The 24,309-nt window shown below is 47.3% G+C and overlaps 1 protein-coding gene across 1 annotated transcript in view; it reads right to left on the bottom strand.

Annotated features, from left to right (window-relative positions):
* Positions 1–23,359, bottom strand: part of LOC147685264 (uncharacterized) — a 342,295-nt gene extending 318,936 nt beyond the window's left edge. Inside the window, exon 1 of the mRNA XM_086941156.1 lies at positions 21,278–23,359. Coding sequence (XP_086797282.1) covers positions 21,278–21,682 — 405 coding nt within the window. The 5' untranslated portion in view covers positions 21,683–23,359. The remainder of the gene's footprint in view (positions 1–21,277) is intronic.
* Positions 23,360–24,309: the final 950 nt, after the last annotated feature.

Genomic DNA, 24,309 nt, shown 5'->3' with positions numbered 1-24,309 from the left:
ACATGAAAATACAAGATAATTAATAAATGAGAACTCAGAACATGAGCAAGGTTCTTGGAAACATGATTCGCGGATTAAAAGTCTTCAGAGAGTTCAGTTTTGCCTCATCATGTCCTAGCCCGGCCAGATTTCAAGGCAGAAGCAACCCTCCTGAGCTACCTCACTCTGTTTTACAGCAGGCAGGTATTGTTCAGCACTCCAGCCACCCAACTCCACTTATAGTGGTCATCACTAGAATCAATAGCTTGTTGATTAGCCACAGGAACCTCCAAGATTTTAACCTCTTGACCACTTTGCCCATGTGAGATAACTAAAACCTTGGGCGACCCCTGTTGAGAAACATTAGAATGCCAACCTGCAGCAAGCATCATTGACCTATTTTCTTATTGTGTATTCAAAAGATGAATTGAGGTCTCTAGGTGCTCCATCACAGGCACAACATCAATCCCCCTTTTTAAAAAAAAAAAAAATCACAATTTTACACAACTAGGTTTGTGATAACAAGGGAGGGGTCGGAGCAGAGAAATAAATGACCTCCTTTTTAATATCATTGTTTTCTACCAGTCTTAATGCTTCAATGTCCCAAAAATTATTTCGGATAGAGCTTCTGTTCACCAAAGGAAGACTCACTATTGAATAACAAAATAAAATCCGGGGCACTTGGCACAAGGTTCTGCTCTGAACCATCCCAGAGGAAGAACCAGACACACGCTCTGCTACCCGCTCCCTAGACCTCTGGACAAAACCTGTAGCCTCAGAATTGAGCGAACGGCAGGATTGGAAATAAGGAGCTATTTGAGCATGTACATCAACATTTCAGGTTTTCAAAGACTGAATTACTTGGTTAACCGTATTACCCTTTCCTGCAGAAATACTACCCGCTTTATGGCAGCCAACAGAGTTTGAAAGAGTCACAGTGTGCATTGCCCACTCTACGGCAGGCGGCAGTTGAAAAGCCACACCTTGAAGCCAACAAAAATCAGTGAGGCACTTGGGGCCAAATGCAGAATTCTCAGATGGCAGAAGGAAGCCTCAGCGAGAGTAGGGGGATCAAGTAAGATAAATCCTACCCCTCTCTTCCGCCATGGAAGTCAGAAACATCTGGGAATGGCTTGAATGGAGAAAGGGATGGGACACTTCCTTCCAGTAAAATTGACATCTCCTCCTCAGGACCCCCTTTGTCGGGACAAATAGGAAACGGTTATTTTTTCATTTAACATTTCGCAAATCTTTTAATCTTATTATATGTATCTTTCTTTCTAGCCACTATGTGACTTGGCAACAAGGGCCTTGATTGGGTTCCTGCTCTGAGAAACTAGGTACAGAGACACGTTTTTTCAATTCCAAAAGGGAAGGATCAACCTTGCACTCAACACCAACCCCTGCTCCTGCCTGAGACACTGGTCTGTTCTCTTTCCCAGATTTGTTAACTCCATTTTTGTGCCCTTTTTTTAACCGTGGTAAAATCTTGACCTTATCAGCCAGTGAGGGGATGTTCTGACTATGGTCCCCAAACAGCTAGCTTAAGCCAAGGTCCTCATTACCATGTACACAACAATTTTTTGGGGACATCACACTTCACATTTGTTTACGCACTTGGACAAAGGCATCCTTTACGCCCCCCCTCCCCGGACTGCCACGAAGACTTCACATTATCTTTAACATTAACATCATTTGCAATATTATTTTCATTCAAGCAACCTTGCTTGCTTAGATTCTGTATTTCAAATTGAATTGCTGACAACATGTCTAATACATGATCGGAGCTAGACACTGATTTCTCTAATAAGGACAAAATAGAAGATAAGACTTTTTCAAAACAAAACAGAGTTTCTGATGGAACACCACATCCGCCTCCTCTGTTGCTTTTATTCAACTGAGTACTCTGAAGAAGAAAGTGATCTTGATCTGATTCGGAAACTGACACCTCAAGGGAGGATGAGCTGTAATATAAGAGATGGGCACAGGTGGTGAGTAGGTGAATTCAACATAGAATGACCTATATCTTCCATAGAGTTCACAGGAGAACAGCCAGTGAAAATCCCTTGGCCTTTCCCAGCTTAAAAAACACAGTCAATGTTGGGCAAGGTAAAGTCCTCCACAAAGACCACATCCACCTCCTCATCTGCTTTGATACTGTTGCCGCTTGCAGGGTAAGCTTCTAGATACTTGAAAACTACCTTCCTGATGAGAAGAGTGTGATGACAATGGAGAGCCTTCAGAACCCTTGTCAGAGAAAGCCCACCGAAAGGATGAACTAGGGCAACTGTTGATAAATCCTCTGGGGGCCCAAGACCCAAGCCCGAACCCTCAGAAACTCCAGAGAACAACGAAATCCCAAGGACTGAATGTCCCCCTTCAACCTGGCTTGAACTAGTTCTGGAATCTCCTTTATATTATTAGGTGGCGTAAGGCAATTATACGTCCAGCAATCCGGACTTGGGTACGAAGCAGGCACAGCCGAAGCTGGAAGCGCTGGTAGAGAGGAAGTAAAGGCAGCATTGGGCAAAACTTTGTCTATTTCATTTTTTTTAAAACAGAGAAATAGTCATAATCCCCAAACCCGGAAAAAATCCCACGCTTTGCTCCTCCTTTCACCCTAACACACTTCTAAATACAGATCTTAAGCTCTACACTAAATACATAGGCCCACACCTACCTGGGCTCATTGAGCCAGATCAGGTGGGCTTTATTCGCCATAGCAGGGTGCAGATAACGTACGACGTATCGCGCACCTAGCCGGGAAGGCGCAGCAATGGAGGATACCCTCTTGCTTGTTATCACTCAATGCTGAGAAAGCATTTGATCGAGTAGATTAGGTGTTCCTCCGAGCGGTCCTACACAAAATAGGGCTGGGCCCCCAGATGAAAGCTAGAATTATGGCTCCCTATCTCTCCCCACTGGCGCAAGTGAGGGTTAACGGACAACTTGCCAGACCCATCTCTATCCACAGGAGCACCCAACTGGGATGTCCTCTGTCCCCCCTATTATTTGCCCTTGTGGTGGAACCTCTTGCTACCATGATACACCAATCACCTGACATTCACGGCATTACACTTGGGGGGGTGGATTACAAAATCGCTCTGTTCGCGGACGACCTTCTTCTTACATTATCCTGACCACAGACCTCTTTACCTGCCTTACATAGATTGCTCCAATCGTTTGAAATGGTCTCAGGACTTAAAATTAACCATGCAAAATCGTGGGCCCTAAATCTCATGATACCTGCAGAGGAGATCCCTACTCTCCAGTCTCTGGTTCCTTATCAATGGGTGTCCCACTCTATCAGATAGCTAGGGCTAAACTTGACTCCTGACCTTGCCACGTGGACGCAAGCGAAATGGCACGAGTGTAAAAAGACTGTATTAGCCGACCTGAATGCATGGAAATCCCTTCCACTCTCCTGGTTAGGGCGCCTGAACAGGGTCAAAATGTCGATCCTCCCAAAGATACTCTACCTATTTCAGGCCCTACCCACACTCACCCTGACCATCAGATCGAGAGCCTCCAGCGTGAACTCACCATGTTTATCTGGGGAGGGAGTAAACTGCACTTCTCTAATAAGATACTCATGCTTCCGCGCGATAGGGGGGAACTGGCTTACCCTAACCTATTAGAATATTACTGGGCATCGCATCTTTGCTTTATCTCAGAAAGGATGGCATGGGAGAGCGAGAAGGTCTGGTTCCATATGGACAGGGCGGTGACCTGTCGACCCATTTGGTACCTCGCTCGGCTCTCACAGGAGGCCTGTTCTCATAGCGCCTATATAGCGGTTCCCACCAAGACGATACTTGACATTTGGGATAGGCTAGCACTGCGTAGGGGACTCAGTTCCTTTCTGTCCCCCCATACCCCCATAGCTCGCAACCTACACTTTTTGCCTGCCCACCATCCACCCTCTTTCTCAAATTGGACAGAAAGGGGTTGTTGGACGATTCGGAATCTGTTTATGGGAGACCCTTTTAAAACCTTTGATCAATGCAAGCAAGACTTCCAACTATCGGAGTGGGATAAATTTCAGTACATTCAACTTAGGCATTGGGTCCAGGAGTCATCTCTGAGACAGGCCGCCACTCGACCTTTTACTTCATTTGAGCGCCTGGTGCGCTCCTTCGACAACTCATGGGGTTTAGTCTCTCGCACATATCAAGTTCTGCAACACTCTCAATGGATTGCACCGCACGCTTACCAGTCACGGTGGCGAGAGGCATCAGACACCAACATTACCCCCACTCAATGGGAACACCTGTGGCGAGATATTCCCAAGGTCTTTCGTAGCATACCCCAGCGGAAAACCGTGTATAAGGTCATGACGCAATGGTACTACACTCCTCACAGGTTGCATAAAATGTTTCCCACCTCATCCCCTCATTGATAGTGGTGCGTAGGGGCCCCAGGGGATTTTTTCCATATTTGGTGGACGTGCTCGCTCTTGATCATCTACTGGAAGGAGGTTCTTAGCCATATCAGAGGGTAATTGGTTACCTGACAACCCAATCACGGCTGTCCTAGGTCGCCGGGCGGTGAACCTACGTGGTATGACTCACCGAGATTGTCATCTAAGCCTTCACATGCTTGCCGCTGCCAAACAGATCATTGCTCTCTACTGGAAAAAAGCTGAAACGCCTCTGGTTAACATTTGGTTCACCTGCCTGTGGCACACGCGACTGCAGCTTCGCGACACTATCTTCACCAAAATTTGGCAACCGCTTGTGGACTACTTCTGCAGGCTGGAACATGCCCGCCTCCAGCCTCCGAAGTTACGGGCTCTACGCCTCTTTGAAGACGCTGTGTACCCCAGGAGGTGGATTGCCTCTGGAAACCCACTGATGATGTTGCCCGAGCTTCCCTGCAGGCCCTGGGCACTGTGCCCCCCTATCTATCATAGGCATCCGCTGGGACTCATAATGTACGCCACCTGCAATCCTTAGGGACCTTGGCTACCATGGCGCAGCGACCCTGCTACCCACTACATCCAGCGCTAAGAGACTTTCCCACTTTCCTAATCTTATCTTCTCATCTCCCCCCTTTTCTTGTTTCTTCTTTCTTTCTTCTCTCTCTTTCTCAGTTCCTTATGTTGTTTGTATTGTTCTTCGCTGGAACCAGAATCCTAATGAGCAGTTTTGAAATGTATGTACATCACTCAGGCAATCAGAAGCTCTGATAGAGCTCCGACATGAAGTGCAATTACTAGGTGGTAACCCCTCGAAAATCAAAGCATCGAGACTGAACATTGTAATAGACCTAATTCTGATTCTGTGTCTTCACCTAAAATCAGCATTCCTTACAGCATATGATGCCTTTGACATTACATCAGTTAAATAATGCAGATAACAATTCTGAACACTGTATAATGGGCCCTACAGCATGGTTGACGCGATGTATGTAAGGCTATAGGAGAACAGCCGATAACACTGCCTGTATCTGCTCTTGTGTGAATGCTTTAAATGGCAATAAAAACAAGTTAAAAAAAAAAAGAAATCGATAAATGAGATTTGTAAAGTTGCTGCTGGGAGACTCCAGCGCAACTGGTGATTTTCTTTTATTTTTTATTTGACGCTGATGGAAATATGGGTCCAGAATGCAATTTCATTAGTGTCATCATAGCTGGGGGTGGTGGAAGTACGGTGGAACGATTAACTAATGGCCTGGATTACTGCTCCTCCTAAGTACAAGCTGTACAGTTCTAATGCCGGCCTCCACCGCACTCAAGAGGGTCGCAGGTGCCTAGGGCACCCCTTGTCAAGCCACACTGGCCCACATATCCACACGCCTCTCCACATACATACTCCCTTTTCTCACTTCAGGTACCAACCACCTCAACTCCAGCTGCCAATAAAAGCAAGAATAGCAAAACAGGCCTAGTATGCCTGGGCCTGGACATTTCTGGTGAGGTGAAGTGACTTATGAAGACAGAGCAGTCCCTCCAAAATGACTCCCAATATCTGCTCAGAGAGGCAAACAAGTACGCTCTGAAGGTAACAACATCCACGTCATAGGCATCCCTGAATGGTTCAAGGCTCCCTGCGATGAACTAGCTACTGAAGTCAGGGAGAAAGCAATTTGGATGCCTAAGGGGTCCTCATCCTGTTTTCCAAAACAGGTCACAGGGCCCAAGTCCTACCCGGCACCCCTCCTGCCTCCTGGGGCTCCTACTAAGCCTCTCATAGTCAGTTTCCTTACGTATTTCATCCTTCAGTCTACTAGGCGTGGAGGTCTTGATCCAGTATGAAAAAGCAATGGGTTTGGTCTTCCTGAGCATCACCAGGCCTTCCAGAGAAAGCAGAGAAATGCTAATGCTGTCAAGAAAGGACCAAGAGATGTTGGTCTGAACTACATTATGATATTTCCTGGTAGACTAAGGATTGGAGCTGATGGCAGGTCATGGCACCTCCCGTTACAAGAGGTTTGAGACTAGCTGGATAGATGGGAAACATATAGTTGATGAAAGCATGACAGGATGCGTAAAGATATATCTTTCTGAAAGATCTATTGGTTGAGTCATGGAGGAGGGAACCTGTTTATACAATGATAGTTGGGTTTGAAATGCTTCCTCAACTTGAATCACCTTCCTTTGGTTTGACCTTTAACTTTAGCATTCTTTCCTTATGTCATCTCCATCTTCTATGTTGTTGGGGGAATAGGCACTTCTTGCATTTGGATGGCAGGTAGTTCAGGTGCTGCGCACATTAGTTTGGGGTGTGTGAGTTTTCTACACTCAACAGAGCACAGGGAGTTCCGAAAAACTCCACTCTGCTGAGATTTGTCCTCACTTGCGCTTGCCAATGTTAAGTTGGGGAGCACGAGCAAGGAAAATCCAATGCTTGAACACCTCCCAGAGAGATTTCTCAACACGGGTGGTTGCAGCTGGTTGCGGATGGTAGTGACCGCTCGTATTGAGAAATCTGTTCGCGTTGAGGAAGCTGCCACTCGAGTAGAACATCTACTCGAGTGACAGAAAGAAGCAGTGTCCTCTTGCGGTGTGCATAGAGCTCTACATGCTGATTTTCCAGCACGGGATACACACCCGGCGCTAAAAATCAGTGTGAACAGCGCAATTTAATGCACTTCGCCGCTTGCGGGACTCCACGAAGCGTGGCAAGTTTTTTGGTACTTTACGGAGTTCTGTGTAGCACAGGCATAATGCTCAGGTGACAGCCAATGGGGACAACAAATTGCACATTTATGTGTTTATAACTTCCTTCCCCCCATCTCCAAGCTGGAGTCATGGATAAACTGGGAGGGACACTGGCTGACATACCTGACTCACTTGGATGTTGTTTTAATTCCATGGATGTTGACTAGGATAGATCACGTATACGTACATCTGCGGGTGGTGGAGTCATTTGTGAATGCTGCAGGCTGAAGGGATATGTGTGAATTTAGCTTAGTATTGACAGGCAGTATTCCTTCTTCCATAAAGATTCCTAACCCTTCCTCTAGGAAAGTAGACCTGTTCATATTCTTTGATTCTGATCTATCCATTAGGAATCTTGAGTTGCCACCTAGGGGAATTTCGAACCATTTACTCCTACTTCTGACTGTGGAGAATCATCAACGAACAAAAGGTGGGGTATAGAAACGGAAAGTTTAGGATCTTTAGGACAGAGTGGTTAATGACCTCTCCACTGCAGCCACTGCCTTCATACAGAGGGGAGGGGTTTGGTAAAGTCACAACTTACTTTGTGGAGGCTTAGATATATGTCCTTCAAGGGCAAGTAATGTTCCGCATTGTGCACAAAACCGAGTGTACCTCTCAAAGTATTAGGGCCCTGGAAATTGCTGAGGTGATGGGACAGATATCTACAGAAGCCAACCATATGCAGAAACAGTGGTTCCAGTGGAAAGAGTAATATCTATGGGAAATAATAATATTCATAAGCCCAAAGCAATGCAGGACTGGGTTAATGCAATATCTGAAGGAGAAGAACCATACACAACACAATCTTGGGTATCAGTAATAGTTATTTATGTAAATATAAAAAAAAGTATGCAATTGTACAGTGCATTGTGTCCCCAGTGAACATGGAACCCTTACCACAGCGTGGGACCTGTATCCAAGCGGTCCGATGTGCGCGTAGCGATTACATGCGCCGCTTTATTAAAAAGCCCTTTTTTAACCTGTTGCAGGTACACGGATCGACGTGACCTTTCTTTTAACTTCATTTAAGGCTACCACATATTGGAGCTACATCCCTTTTAAATAGGACGATTCACTCATCACCCCCCTTCCCCTCACTGGTTGCCCGGCTGGGTCCCATGTGAGTAACCGCTTGCTTCCACTTTTTCACCAACATGGGGTGTCCACTTATCACAATGACAGAGTATACCTCTATTTAGATGTCCCTATATCGCTAGGTACTGAAGAGACCCCTCATCCCTAAAGGGGTCGAAATGCAGTCGACGACAAATAAGTGAACCATCCTTATCATTTAGTTCTGTGGATGGTCACCTTTAAAAATTCAGTTGGAAACCATTTGTAATTGTCACTAACTTGTCACATACTGCTGTAAGTTCCATGTTCATTAGGGACACAATGCACTGTACAATTGCATAATTGTTTTTATATTACTGTTGTTAGATATTACTCTTTCGACAGGAACTACTGTTACTGCATACAGTATACTTACCCTGGTGCCGTTGTGAGTAGGGTTTCCCTTGTAACTTTGTTTCGACTTACAGAAGCCCACCAGCAAGACTGTTGTGCTTTGGAGAGACTGGGTAGAATATAAAGGGGCAGTGATGGATATTGCTTGTACACAGTATCTTGAAAGTGGAAACAAGGCCAGATTTGATTGGAAGGAAATAACTGAATGTTGGTTATGGGAGTACAGTGGTTAGTTAATATTGCCTGTGTACTTCAGATGACAATGACTAACCTTTCTTGGTTTTTCTCAAGGTTGTGATATTTTGCTTCTTGTATCCCAAATAAAAATATTGAAACATACAAACTTGCTGAATGAGCGTATGTTTTTCAACAACTACACCACTGGGATTTGTGGGATTTAAAATCAAGGAATATGGAGGGAAGGTAAGGACCCAAGGGGGATAGAGGATGTCAGCCAGTTTAAATAAGTGTGTTAGGCTCCAAATAAGTGCAGAACGTGGAAGCTTTTGCCTTCCCTGCTCATATTTCTAGAGAGGATTTGTTACTTTTACTATATTTAAATCACTCAAGAAAAGCTTAACTGGAACAATTCTAGCAGATATAAATTACATAAAATTCAGGAACTGGGACTTTTTTTTCATCATCAGACTTCGAAACAGAGAGAAAGGCAGAAAAGGGAGAAAGAAGAAGAAAGAGAATAAGAGGAAAGCATTGACAAAGTTAAAAAGCAGCGATGAAAAAAGTACTTGAGAGATTGGGATAAAAAGACAATAAGGCTAGGGTGGCATATGAAAGAGGTATTAGGTGGAATCAAGATTATAGAGCCCTGTTATTTGGCAATGCCAGTGGTTGGTTTCTAGAAATATTTCGGCCTGTGCACTAATTTTTGCAGGAATTAAGCACTCGTAATGCTCCAGTGGTTGCCCCTATACCTGTTGGTACCAATGACACCAGAAAACCATGACTGCTGCCCCCATGGAAGTCTAGATACAGGCCACTGAAGATTCATGACATCCTTGGTTGCCAGTCCATGATCTCCTGGCAACCTTTGCCACCCTGGCCTTGAATCCTTGGCCATTCTGTGGTGTTGGGCTCGTGGTGCATTATCTGAGCTCGTGGTGCACTTCCTGGTTACCATAGCATCAGATGATGCACCACATCCTCGCTCTAGAATGTGGGGAGAATATCTGTTAAATGTACTGTGCCTGACTGGAACGGACGGACCTGCTCGCTTCCCAATAAACTACTTATTTGGGACCATCCACTTGATTCCTCGTTCTTTACATTTTGGCGACTGAAGATGGGATGCGCTATTAGCAAGCAGGAAGACTGAGAATCCACGCAAAGATATTTTTTTTCTCAACATTGTCTTTCATTCCTTTCCTGAATTTAAATACAAGAAAAAAGGAATTTGATAATCCTGACCACTGGAATTCATCTACGAACAATGCGTACCGTGAGTACTGTTGTCATTTCTCTTTTGTATTGAGTATGACATTTGAAGGTGTCTGGTAATCGTTTGGAATTTGCCGAAGACTTAATTGCGCACTAATTGTACTGTATCGACTTTAACTTATGGATGTTCAATATTTTAAATTCACCAAGTCGATCTTTACATTGTTATTTAATTATAACAACTATGCTACATCTGTGGCTTAAATAACGGTACCTGTGTGCATTTTTAAATCGGCTGAACATTCGGATGCGGGTGACATGTTCTGACTGTGAGACCCTCCGTTCTTCGCCTGCGTATGTTGTGACGATCCTTGGAACGACGCCGTGAACCTCAAATCATCACGTCTGACATCATCACGTGATTAAGGTCACGCAACGTGACTCCATTTTGTTTTTCTCGTGTCAATTTCATTCACGTTCGTGAATTACCGCGTACCGCGTATGCTTCCTGCTTCATCTTCAAACAACGCAAGACTTTGAAACTATTAATTTTGATTCCTTAATACACAAGGTACTGTTACTCTACTAATCCATGTCATATTATAAACTTTTCTGAGTAATTACTCCAGCGGTGATTTACGCTTCATTTCTACTTGTGTTGTGGAAGTATTGGTGACATTCACACCTTATGAAATTATTTCGGTATTTTTAAGATCGATTCCACAGTGATATGCACACCATTGCTGCATGTTACACTGAACAAATTCTTCTGTGACATGCACACATTACATTGCATTTCTATTTATTGTTAATATTTACTGTTTTTGTTAGTCTGCTTTATTATTAACGCTTTATTTTCAGGTTTACTTCATCTATTACTTATGGCGTCTCAGGGAGGATTAAATACTCCTATTCCTTTTTTTCCCCGTCCGGGTGAACCATCAATCAAATGGTCAGACTGGAAAGTTTACTTTTTAAACTATATTGAGGCTTTAGAAGAAGAACAAGATGATACTTTCTCCCAAAATAGAAAGAAAAAAATGCTTTTACACAGTCTAGGACCTGAGGGTAATAGAATTTTTAATCAAATGGAAAAAAGGTTAGAGCAGATAACAACACTGTATTCTTGGATGCTTTGGAGGATTTAGATATGCATTACCATCCTCCAGTTTGTGTAGGAATAAGCAGATATGAGTTTTTTAAAAGAAAACAAGGAAAATCTGAATCGGTTGAAGACTATGTTTCTTCTCTTAAAAAATTAGCTGTTAATTGCGAATTCAGTACCCTTCATGATAGTTTTGTTAGGGACCAATTAGTAATGCATTGCAACAATAATTCCATTCAAGAAAAACTTTGGACTTGTGGAGATTCTCCACTTAATGAACTTTTTGCAATAATTAGGAAGGCAGAGATGTCTAAGAGGTGCGCCAAAGTTGCTCTCAAAGACAGTGATAAAGATGATGGATTAACTGTGAGTAAAGTATCCAGTAACTACCAAAAAAGAACAGCTATAAATCCTCTTACTCCTATAAAAAAATTGCTAATCCTGGTCCATCTTCTAAAGATAGGAAGGAAAGTATTCCTAATTGTTTCAGATGTGGATTCAATGGTCATTATGCTAATGACCCAAAATGCCCAATGGTTGGCTCCATTAGTCGTCGCGAGGAAACCGGACAGCCGTCTCCGTCTTTGCATTGATTTGAGAGACCTTAATAAGAACATTGTAATTGACAAATTTCCCCTTCCCAGGATTGATGAACTATTAGCACAAAGTTGTGGCGTTAAATGGTTCTCTTCAATAGACTTGGTATCAGCTTACCACCAAATTCCTCTGCATGAGTCTAGTAAGAAACTTACAGCTTTCATAACTCCCTTCGGGTGTTATCAGTTCATAAGAATGCCATTTGGACTGGCATCGGCAGTTCAAATGTTCAAGAGCATGGAATGTGTAACGTATTTCCAGGATGATATACTGATAATGGGCAAAGCCAGAGATGACCATGATAAGAGACTGTTTTCTGTTTTGAAAATACTTGAGTGTAATGGTTTAACAGCTGAGTTGAAAAAATGCAAATTTGGTATGAACTCCTTGACCTATTTAGGACATGAAGTAGGTGAAAAAGGCATTTTCCCAAAAAAGAAATTGGTTGAGGCAATCGAAAATGCTCCTATTCCCTGTTCTAAAGATGATCTAAGATCATTCCTAGGAATGGTCGAGTTTTACTCCAAACTCGTGAAGAATTTGGCTGACAAAACGTTTAATCTTAGACAATTACTTAAATTGAGAGTTGAATTCGCCTGGAATGATGTATTGCAAAATGATTTTGATAGTATAAGGAGAGAAATTGTTAATGCATTTCCCCTCCAAGCATTTGACCACACCCTGCACAATATAATCACTACTGATGCTAGTGGTAAAGGGTTAGGCGCTGTATTTTCACAATCTGGCAATGATGGATTTGAAGTCACGATTGCTTTTGCATCCAGATCATTAACCACTCTTGATGGAAAATTTTCAGTTATTGAGAGGGAGATGCTAGCTGTTGTGTGGGGTGTCGGAAAATTCAGACAATTTGTCTGGGGTACTAGATTCACCTTGCGAACAGATCACAAGCCCCTACTAAAAATTCTTACCTCAGAAGGGATGTTGAAGGCTACTCCGAGACTTGCAAGAATGAGTCTTAAGTTACTGGCATACACTTATGATGTTGAGTACCTTCCTGGCAAAAAGAATATAGTTGCTGATTATTTAAGTCGTTCCCCCTTACCTGGTTGTGATGACTCTTATGATTCTTTTGAATCTAATGAGGTTGCTGTTATCCATGAAGAAAATGACCAGAGATTAGTGGCTATTTCCAAGAAGGACTGGGAGGTGTGTTGTAATGATGATGAGGTCTTAACTTCTGTCCGCAACTTTGTCATTAATGGGTGGCAGCATAAATCCAATTTGGAAGTGGAGCTGAAACCATTTTGGGAAATTAAGGATGAGCTTTGCATAGATGATGCCAACCACCTGTGTAGGAATGAGAGAGTTATTGTTCCTTATTCCTTGTGAAGTAAAATTCTTTCTATTAATCATGAGGGTCACCTGGGAATCATGAATTTGAAATCAAGAGTGAAATTGTCATATTGGTGGCCTGGATTAGATAAGGAGATTGAAAGATTCATTCAAGAGTGTGATACTTGTGCCAATGCTGATAAATCCTTACGTGTATTTAAACCCACTCTTGGATTCAGACATATTCCCATTTATCCGTGGAAGGATTTAAGTATGGATTGGCTGGGTCCAGTTGAAAACTGTGAAGGCACCATTAAACACATTTTAGTTGTGATTGACAATTACTCCAGATGGCCTGAAGTCGAAATTACTGAAAAGTCTGATGCTAAAGTTGTAGTTGCTTTTCTTCGCAAGTTGTTTTTGCAGGAAGGTGTTCCGAGGAACATATTAACTGATAATGGTCCGCAATTTAGATCTGAGTTTTTCTTGAAATTCCTGGATAGGAACGGTATTACCGCAAAAAAGACACCTGTTTACCATCCTGCAGGTAACGGTATTGTTGAGAGATTCAACAGGGTAATCATGGGTAGTATCCAGGCCTCCATTCATGCTGATAAAGATTGGGAAAAGGAACTACTGGAAACCATATGGGCCTATAGAATCACTCCAACTTGTACCAGTTACAGCCCTTTCAGAATCCTTAGAGGTAGTGAGCCATTTACTAAGGACAATGTCGCTTGGAATTCAAAGAAAATTTGTGGGAAGTGGTCTCCTGCTTTAGTCCGTTCCAAACTAAGGAAAATTCAAGATTCACATATTAGTGATTTTGGTAAAAAACATGTCACTAAAGAGGCTGAGCTCAATGTTGGAGATTGGGTCAGAATAAAACTTGACACTAAGGTTAAGAAAGGTCAGAGTAAATTTTCTAATCCTTTGCAAGTTGAGGAGGTTTACTCGAAGTCGGCTAGGTTGAGTGACAACCAAGTGTGGCACCACAATAGGTTGGCAAAATGTAAAGGGAACTTTTCTCGTTTCAAGACTCACACTGGTACTGACTCCTCCTTTGATTGGATGTGGGATGATGTTATGTTGGATGGCATTGCTGGGAAGGAAATGGCTAGAGCTTCTACCAGTAATGTGTCGGAGTCTTCTCCGCAATTATCTGGTTCTTCTCCTCCTTTCTTGCCGTCTCCTGGTGTGCCTAATCTGTTACACTCTTCATCTTCTGGCAACCAGAATACTACACGTACTGGCAGGCAAATTAAGGTACCTGCTCATTTTAGGAGCTATGTGATGTCATTTATTTTTTTTCTTGAAGAAAAAGGGGGAGGTGTGGGTTATGCTGGTTACTTTTATCTTAGTTGTTTTCAATGTTATTTTGCTTTGCCGTTTTTATGACGTTTTATTGCTCTTGTGTCTCTGTTAATATAAAGAGGGAAGATGTGGTGTTGGGCTCGTGGTGCATTATCTGAGCTTGTGGTGCACTTTCTGGTTACCATAGCATCAGATGATGCACCACATCCTCGCTCTAGAATGTAGGAAGAATGTCTGTTAAATGTTCTGTGCCTGACTGGAAAGGACGGACCTGCTCGCTTCCCAATAAACTACTTATTTGGGACCATCCACTTGATTCCTCGTTCTTTACACATTCCCACACCATAATGGTCTACTTGTCACCTGTTTGGTGGCCTGCCCAATCTTTACCAGAAGCTGAAAGCTTCCTTACACCCGAAAGCTACTGAACTGAAATCACAGACGTGCTCATTTCCAGTCTCTGAACCTCCATCAATTTACTCTGATGCACTCTGGGTATGTTATGGGACAATGTGTTGCTCTCTACCGAAGAAGGACAGCTATCCTGAAACACGTGTCTAAGGATACACAGCACTGGCTACACCAACAATGGTGAAAAACTGAAAACAGTCTTTGAAGTAAGTGTTATCATACACTGCATTTACCATGCTGGGATGTGAGGCAGTATGTGCTCACCCTCTTTGTGTTGATCCAGATTCTATCGCTCCCTCACATGTGGGCACTGGCGTACGAAAATTGAGGGGGCCTCCCTACAAGGTATGTAGAGAGGCCCCCTTCGGGCTCAATTAAGAGCTCTCTGGACAGAGTGCAGTACCGAAGGGGCCCCCTGGAGCTTCGGGCCCCCCACACTGCTTGGGCTGCGGGGGCCTGTGTTACGCCCCTGCATGTGGGAACACAAAGTAGGGTAATCTAAGAAAGCAGAGCTAGGTTTTGTATCTAGTGAGTCACTTTGATGAGCATTGAGATAGCCCAATGATTCAACTCTTAAAATCATTTGAGGACTACTGAACAGTGACAGCAGGCATAGATCAGGGGTGGGAGGGCGGAAGGCGGGGGGATGATGCAAATTAAAAAAACGTACCTCTTTGCCGTGTCTTGCCGCTCTCTCCAGCTTCGTCTCTCCCAGAACAGGAACAGAGTACCCAGGAAACACCCAGGCTCTCCTGAGTCAATCATAATGCTGCAATGCAGCGTTGGGATTGGTCTGAGCTCTGTGGATCGGCGCTCAGATGGGGACTGGGGGGCCTGGGCATGTTCTAACCCCAGGCGGAGACCTCTGCTCCGCCCACGGAGTCTGCGGACATTTGCCTCTTCCGCGTTCAGCGGAGAACGCAGAGAAGGCAAATCTCTGCATACTCTGCAGCGTAGAAGAGTTGGCCAGCCCCTGCCTCCACCCCCCAATATTAACAATAAATTATACAACTAATAAGTCAATTTAAACCACTTACCTGAACTGCGACGTTCCCGGGCTGCCCTCCTCCTCTTTGTCGCTGTTTCAGCTAATTCTTGCGAAAACTGGGCATGCATGCACAACCGCGCATGCGCATTTCTCACTAGCAAGAATTAGTAGAAACGGCGGCGAAGTGGAGGAGGGCAGCCCGGGGACACCGCAGTTCAGGTAAGTGGTTTAAATTTACTTATTAGTTGTATAATTTATTGTTAATAATAAAGGGGTAGTGGGACACCCCCGCGCCGCACGGCCACCAGCTGCTGCGTGTGCCCCTTGCCTGCCTGCCCTCTGCCTCGCTGCATCCTCGTCTGCCGGCTGCCGCCGCTGCGAGTGTTTTTTCCTTTGTTTTTACGGTCATTTGTGCTTGCCTTGTATAACTCTGTGTATCTCTGTTTTTGCCCGCTTTTTGCGTAAATTTGTGCCTGTTATTACTTTTCTTACGTGTTTGCTCTCCTTCCTTGTTGTCCGCCTACCGCGCCGCCCCCCGCCCTCCCTTCCCGCCACCGCCGCTTGTCCCCGCCCCTTTTGTCTTCTGTAACCCTCCCCGCTCCCGCCTCCCAGCTGCCCCGCCCACCCGCGCACTTCGCCTTAAATGGCGACCGTGCGAACGCGCAGCGGTCACGCGCAGCGGGCGCGCCGATTGTGCGCCGAAGGCGCGCCAAAGGTAAACCCGTCTGCGCCCGTCCGCGACCGGATCGCGACCAGCGCCAGGACCCCTGGCCCCCGAAGAGCCCGACCGACCCGCCTGACGTACTCAGCCGCCACCCTCGTCGCTCTCAACACCGGCCGACTCCCAGAATGCCACCAAGCCACTCCAAGACGCACCCACGGACCTTTCAGCTGCCACGCCTGCAAGTTCTCATGCATCCGGACCAGCCCCGCACCAGCACCCGACAAGTCGAACACCAGCAGCACCCACCTCAAGTGCATCCTGCTCAACACCCGCTCCGTCCACAGACACGCCATCGAACTCTGGAACCTCCTAGACGCCACAGCCCCTGACGTTGCCTTCCTCACGGAGACCTGGATGAACGCCTCTTCAGCTCCCGACATCGCCATCGCTATCCCAGAGGGCTACAAGATCGTCCGGAGGGACCGAAACGCCAACCAGATGGGAGGAGGCATCGCCATCATCCACAGGAACACCATCCGTCTCACGACCAGCACCGACAACACCCTGACCAGCGCCGAACACCTGCATTTCCAGATCCACACCAACCCGAACACCACCCTCAGAGGCACCCTGATCTACCGACCCCCTGGACCACGCACGCAATTCAGCGAGGACATCGCCGACTTCGTCAGCCCGCATGCCCTCCCCTCCGCTGACTACATCCTCCTGGGGGACCTCAACTTCCACCTGGAGAACAACAACGACCGCAACACCAGCACCCTGCTCGACAACCTCGCCAACCTGGGACTCAAGCAACTGGTGTCCACCCCCACCCACCTCGCCGGACACACACTCGACGCCGTCTTCTCATCCAGCACAGACATCGACTTCAGCCACGCCACAGAGCTTCAATGGACGGACCACAGCTGCGTCCACTTCACCTTCAAGAGAACGACGACCCACCAACACCAGCAACACACCGCCCGCAGAAGCTGGAACAAGATCACAGCAGACCAGCTCGCCACCTCCCTGAGCCAACACCCTCCTGCCAGCTCAGCGAACCCCAGCCAGGCCGCCGATAACATCACGAAGTGGATCAGCAACTGCGCGGACGAACTCGCCCCGCTGAGGACCCCGCCCAGCAGACCCGGCAGCAAGAAGGCCCCATGGTTCACCGACGAACTCAAGAGCTCCAAGAAGAACTGCCGAGCCCTCGAGAAAGTCTGGAAAAGGGACCCGACACCGGACAACAGGACCTCCTACAAACTGGCCACCCGGAAACACCACCATCTGATCCGCGCCGCCAAGAGAACAGCATTCAAGGACCGGTTGGACAACAACGCACACAACAGCAAGGAACTCTTCAACATCGTGAAAGAGCTTTCCAACCCCAGCGCAGGAAACAACGACATCACCCCATCGCAAGACCTCTGCAACTCCCTCGCCTCATACTTCCACAACAAGATCACGGACATACACAGCAGTTTCAACAACCAACCAACGCACACCACGACCGACCAGCCACCCCCCCCCACCACCACCCTCCACGCCTGGACCCCGATCAGCACAGAAGACACCATCCGCACGATGAACTCCATCCACTCCGGATCACCAACCGACCCCTGCCCTCACCACGTCTTCAACAAGGCCGACGCTGTCATCGCACCCCACCTGCGAGACATCATCAACACATCCTTCGACACCGCCATCTTCCCTGAAAGCTGGAAACACGCCGAACTCAACGCTCTACTCAAGAAACCAACAGCGGACCCCACCGACCTCAAGAACTACCGCCCCATCTCGCTTCTCCCGTTTCCAGCCAAAGTCATCGAGAAGACCGTCAACAAGCAGATGGCCGCCTTCCTCGAGACGAACGGATCCCTCGACCCCTCACAGTCCGGCTTCCGAGCCAAACACAGCACCGAGACCGCCCTCATCGCCGCCACCGATGGCATCCGAGCCCTGATGGACAATGGAGAAACAGCGGCCCTCATCCTCCTAGACCTCTCCGCGGCATTCGACACGGTCTGCCACCGCACCCTAATACGGCGCCTCAGCAACATCGGAATCCAGGACAAGGCGCTGGAGTGGATCATCTCCTTCCTCGACGGAAGAACACAGCGAGTCCGCCTACCACCGTACAAGTCAGAGGCCTCCAAAGTCATCTGTGGCGTCCCCCAAGGATCATCCCTGAGCCCCACCCTCTTCAACGTCTACATGAGCCCCCTCGCGGCCATCGTACGCAAACACCACCTCAGCATCATCTCCTACGCCGACGACACCCAGCTGATCCTCTCCCTGACCAACGACCCCGCCGCCGCCAGAGCCAACCTGCACGAAGGGATGAAAGAGGTAGCCGAGTGGATGACGACCAGCCGCCTGAAACTGAACTCGGACAAGACGGAGGTCCTCATCCTGGGCTCTTCACCCTCCGCCTGGGACGACTCCTGGTGGCCTCCCGCCCTGGGCACCGCACCCAAACCGACAGACCATGCACGAAACCTGGGCTTCATCCTGGACTCCTCCCTCTCCATGACCAGGCAAGTCAACAGCGTCTCCTCGGCGTGCTTCAACATCCTACGCATGCTACGGAAGATCTTCTGGTGGATCCCCACAGAGACCAGGAAGACCGTCACCCAGGCCCTCGTCACCAGCCGACTGGACTACGGCAACGCCCTCTACGCCGGGACCACCGCCAAGCTCCAGAAGAGACTCCAGCGGATCCAAAACGCCTCAGCCAGACTCATCCTCGACATCCCACGATCCAGCCACATCTCCGGACATCTGAGAGACCTTCACTGGCTCCCCATCAACAAGAGAATCACCTTCCGCCTCCTCACCCACGCACACAAAGCCCTAAACGACCAAGGCCCGAGCTACCTCAACAGCCGAGTCAACTTCTACGCTCCCAAACGACACCTCCGATCAGCCAACCACGCCCTCGCCGCCGTCCCCCGCATCCGAAGAGCGACTACAGGAGGAAGGTCCTTCTCCTACCTGGCCGCCAAGACCTGGAACTCCCTCCCGTCCGACCTGCGCCTGACCCAAGACCACATCTCCTTCAGGAAGAAGCTGAAGACCTGGCTGTTCGAGCAGTAGCGGCACCCCCCCTCCCCAGCGCCTTGAGACCCTACGGGTATGTAGCGCGCTTTATAAGTGTCACTGATTGATTGATTGATTGGAGGTGGGTGGCATAGCGGGACTACGCGGAGGGCCACGGAGTTTGCTCGTAACTCCGTGGACCTCCACGTAGCCCCACTACGCCCACTACCCCCAGGGTAAGCATATTCTCCACCCAGCAGCCTGGGTGGAGAACATGCAAAGTGTGCATGGCTGTTTGGCCAGCCCTAGATATCCGGCCGACCATTCATGCGCACATAGGAAGTGCAAACCACTCCTCCCCTCCCCTCCCCTGCCCTGTCAGTGGAGGAGCCACCAAAGCTACTTAATGAATGCTAAACTTAAGCTACTGCCTTTTAGGCGCTAATACATATTTGGGCAAATAACCGGGCTTCTGAAGGCGCTAACGTCTTCGTGCTTTCATTCTTCTTTGTTATAAACTGACCTTTTTGTGTAAAAACAAGTTTTTACTTTAAACAAAAGAACGCTATCCATCATTGTTTGTTATAACAACTTAAGACTCATGCTGCAGCTCGGCTCAAATGGAATCCATCTCCTACAGTGAGACTTGACTAAGTGTGTGCAAAATCGAATATTTTTTCTCACAAAATAAAAAGCATAAATTATGTAAAATGCACTTTGTGGTATCTTTAGAGTGAAGGGAATATGAGGGCATAGCTCGCGTTCCAAAGTCACACAAGAAACGGACAAGGGAACTGAAAAAGTAACTTTTTGAATTTTGTTATCCCTTTTCTGCTAATTCAAGTCACATGATGCCAAACAATATTGAACTGAGGGCCAGATGTATTAAGAAACCATTTTGAGATTCCCTAATTGCAAATCCTTGCGATTTGCAATTAGGAAATCGCGAAACGGCGTGTGTGAAAGTGTATTGAACACTTTCTGTGAATACCTGTGGGTCGGAAATGACCTATCTCATGAATATTAATGAGGTAGGTCACAATTTGCAACCCATTAGGAATTGCATAAATCAGGGATGGTGGCCTGCTGAGGTCAGCAGACCCCCCATGTCTTTGATTGCTTTTAAATAAAGCAATCTTTTTTTTTTTGTAAAGCAGTATGTTTTCCTTAAAGGAAAACAAGATTCTTTACAAAAAGAAAAATTAAAAGTTTTCCTTTCTGTTTTTTTAACAGCAGGCATTGGTCCGTGGGACCACTGCCTGCTCCTAAAATCATTTTTGTATGCATTCACAAAGAGGAACCCTTCCCATTTACGAATGGGTTACCACCAACTTGAAGTTAGTGGTAAAATGCGAATGCTTTGCGACCGCATTCACGGTCACAAAACATTCATACATACTATTACAATTTGGTATTTGGAAGAGACACCCTGAACACACCCCTTCCAAATACCGAATCGCAAACACATTTTGCGATTCAGTAACAGGTTACCAAATCACAAAATAGGGTTTGATACATGGAAAAATACATTTTCGCATTCGCAAATGGGCTGATTATGCTAATCAGCCTGTTTACTAATGCAAAATTGCTTTATCCATGTGGCACTATATATTAAGTGAAACAGAGACACAGAAGGACGTAAGGGGCCTCCTGGAAGGGGGGTGCCCCAGCAATTGGCCACTTTGCCCATACCTTAAAATGTCTCTGAGTCTGACACTCAGCTACTTTACAGAATAAAAGATATTTCAATCGAACTAGAGATTTTTCCTACTTGGACACTAAACCTCATATTGAAACCTCCCATAGCAGGTCAATGGCTTGACCACTTCGGTGGCTACTGACTGTGGCGCCTACCTTGGTCACCCCCTCCTCGTTTGCCTCCATCTTCTTGCGGAGCTGCATCAGCTGCCACATCTCCTGCACGGGCTGGATGCTGGCCTGAGTCTGCTCCAGGAGGTTGGTGAGTGAGAGCGGCTCGTTCAGGTGCTGCAGCTGCTTCTCCACTCTAGACATCCTGTCCTGCAGGTGGTGGAAGAGGGACCTTGAGCTGTCTCCACCACCCTTAACGACAGCATTGCCCGGAGGGAGCCTGATGAAGTCCTGTTCCTCCTTCGGGATGTCCCTTTGGATGTCGCTCACGTGGAGGTGCTCGAGAAGACCATGAAGGAGGCAGTGGAGGGCGTTGAAGTTCACTGCGCCCACCTCCGGGGTACCTATGGCCAGGTTCACCAGTTCCTTGAAGGACATGGAGATGCTCATTGCTGCGGCCTGGAGGGAGGGGCTGGGGTTGAGACTCTGCAGGGCACCCAAAGTTGTGGAAGGTGCAGTCAAGATCACAGCTGACAAGTGGTTTCCATAACAAGAAGAGGTGCTAAAGCAACTTTTGACCTTTGCCTTCCTAGGCGCTGGTGTTGGTTCTGGAGAAGTGGGTAATTTTACTGTGTGAGAAGTAACACCAATGTCTGGAGATTTTGGGGTGCTTCCTAGTCAGGGGTGCACCCAGAAGTGCTAGAGTCGGTCCTGAAGTCCTGGAATGGAGGGGTGTTTAACGGGGAGCTTTGGTGACTTCTTAGAAGTTGGCGAACTTGGAGGCTCAAGTGTTTAATGAGGAACACAAGTACTCAATGATTTGCTGGAGTCACTCCAAAGTAGCTTGTGAGGGCAAGAGGGAAACAGAGATGGTGTTACTCCTGAAATAAGTGATCATAAGATCCAGGTTGTCCTCTATCGCAGGTAACATTTCATAGAATTAGTCATGAATAAAGTACTAAGTCGTTGGAGCAAGATCTGAGTTGCTTGATTCAGTCATTTCCAGAGTAAGCGAGATCAAAAGTTTAGCAGTAAGTCTCAAAATTAGGGCATCAGCTCTAAGGGGCTGGCATGCGTCCAAAGGCACTGCAGTTGGTCAAGAGGTGCAAAAATACAGAGTAGTGCTCTGGAGTAGGCTCTGTTTGGAGTGCAGTGTTGCAGAGTGAAGCCTGAGGTACGTTAGTGAGTCCTGAAAGGTTAGTCTAGAAGAGCCCACGTGAGTGCCAGGGTCCTGGACTTCGGCTTGCGATGTACGACTGGCTCCGCGGGTGACGGAATGAGCCCTAGGTCCTGGAGTGGTCGCTGAGCGTTCCTTTGGCTCTCGGGTGAACCAAAGGCACTTGAGTGAGTCCTAGAACCTGAGAAACTCCGAAGGTGCTGCACTGAGTCTTGGGGACATGAGTGAGTCCTGTGGTCCCTCAGTGAATGGTAGGGGGCTGTAGTGAATCTGTTGGCCCTGAGTGAGTCCTTTGGTCCCCACGTTGAGTCCTCGGGTGCTGGAGTGAGTCCTGGGACACTGGAGTGATTCCTGGTGTGTTGCAGTGAATTCTTGAGTGATGGGGTGAGCTCCCACCTCACTGCTGGAACGAGTCCCTACAGTAAGTAACGGGTATGCTGAGTGATTTCTGTGGCCCCTACAGTGAGTGACGGGATGCTGAGTGATTTCTGTGGCCCCTACAGTGAGTGACGGGATGCTGAGTGAGTCCTGTTGCCCCCACGGCTGGAACGAGTCCCTACAGTGAGAGACGGGACACTGAGTGATTCCTGTGGCTCCTTGCAGTGAGTGACGGGATGCTAAGTGAGTCCTGTGGCTCCCACGGCTGGAACGAGTCCCTACAGTGAGTGACGGGACGCTGAGGGATTCCTGTGGCTCCTTGCAGTGAGTGACGGGACGCTGAGTGATTCCTGTGGCTCCTTGCAGTGAGTGGCGGGATGCTGAGTGAGCTCAGCGACTGCTGGAGTGAGTCCTGAGCCCTAGCGTGTGGCAGTGCGGTCCGTACTGCCAAAGGAGTCCTGGGGCCGCCCTGACTGAAGCCCCGATGCTTGGCTCGCGCCCTGAAGTCCGGGAGTTTGTCCTGGAGGGCTGCAGACAGGCTCGCGCTCCCGCCGTGCGCCGTGAGGTGGCTCGCGCCGCTCCTACCACGCCTGCGTGACTGAGAAAGTTTCTTCCCGTTGCCTGGACACGGGAACTCCTGCACCGCCCGTCAGAGGCCGGAACACTCGGGCAATGTTTCTCCTAGTTACAGGCACCCTACCCTGCCTTCTCTGGACCTGCTCCCGGCGCTGCCAAACACAATAGACAGGCAAAGAGCGCGGGCCGGGCCGGGCCGGACGCTGCTCCTGTCGTCGCGGCCGCCCTCTCAGACAGGGGCTCCCGGGGTGTCACGTTCCACAAAGGCCGAGGATGACAACCACGCTTTGTCCACGAACAATGGGGCAGGTCACTGAAGAGCGGGGTGCGCGAGCCAGAGCACACGGAGAAACACAGGCACAGAAGAGACAGGGACTGTGGAAAAATCCCAAACACAGACAGACGCTTGTAGAAAAGATATCTGCACTGACTGTACCTGATAGATGCCAGTCAGTGAATACAGTGCTAGTTTCACCAGGCCCACCTTTTAATAACCCTCCCTGCCCGGTGCCAGCGAGAATCAAAGATCCCCAGTGGGCGCCTATGATATGAATAGTAGGAGATTCAGCTGTGTGCTTTAAAGGCGTGTGCTTAGAAACTGTGTGCTTTGAATAGGAGACACTGTAAGCTACTGCGTATACTCAGGCTACAAGTCCTAAACAAGCATTTGCAATGCAATAGGTCTCGCATTCACGCGAGTTTGAGCTATTGTAAATGACAATGCCTTTTATTTATGTTTTAAAACATAAACAAACAATAAAAAGCAAAAAGTATTGTTATTTGCAATGTCAATAGCTTAAACACGCGTAAATGCGAGACCTATTGCATTGCAAATGCTTGTTAGATTAGTGGGTAGAAACTCTCCCTTTCAGCCCGCGTGGCAAATTAAGTAAAAAAACAAACCCGGTCACGAAAGTGAAAGTGGACTGTGCTGCCAATAAAAAAA

The sequence above is a fragment of the Lissotriton vulgaris genome, chromosome 10 (genome assembly GCF_964263255.1).
Source record: "Lissotriton vulgaris chromosome 10, aLisVul1.2, whole genome shotgun sequence".
Classification (NCBI taxonomy): domain Eukaryota; kingdom Metazoa; phylum Chordata; class Amphibia; order Caudata; family Salamandridae; genus Lissotriton; species Lissotriton vulgaris.
Note: the sequence above shows the minus strand (reverse complement) of the source record. Positions and strands in the feature narration are given on the sequence as shown.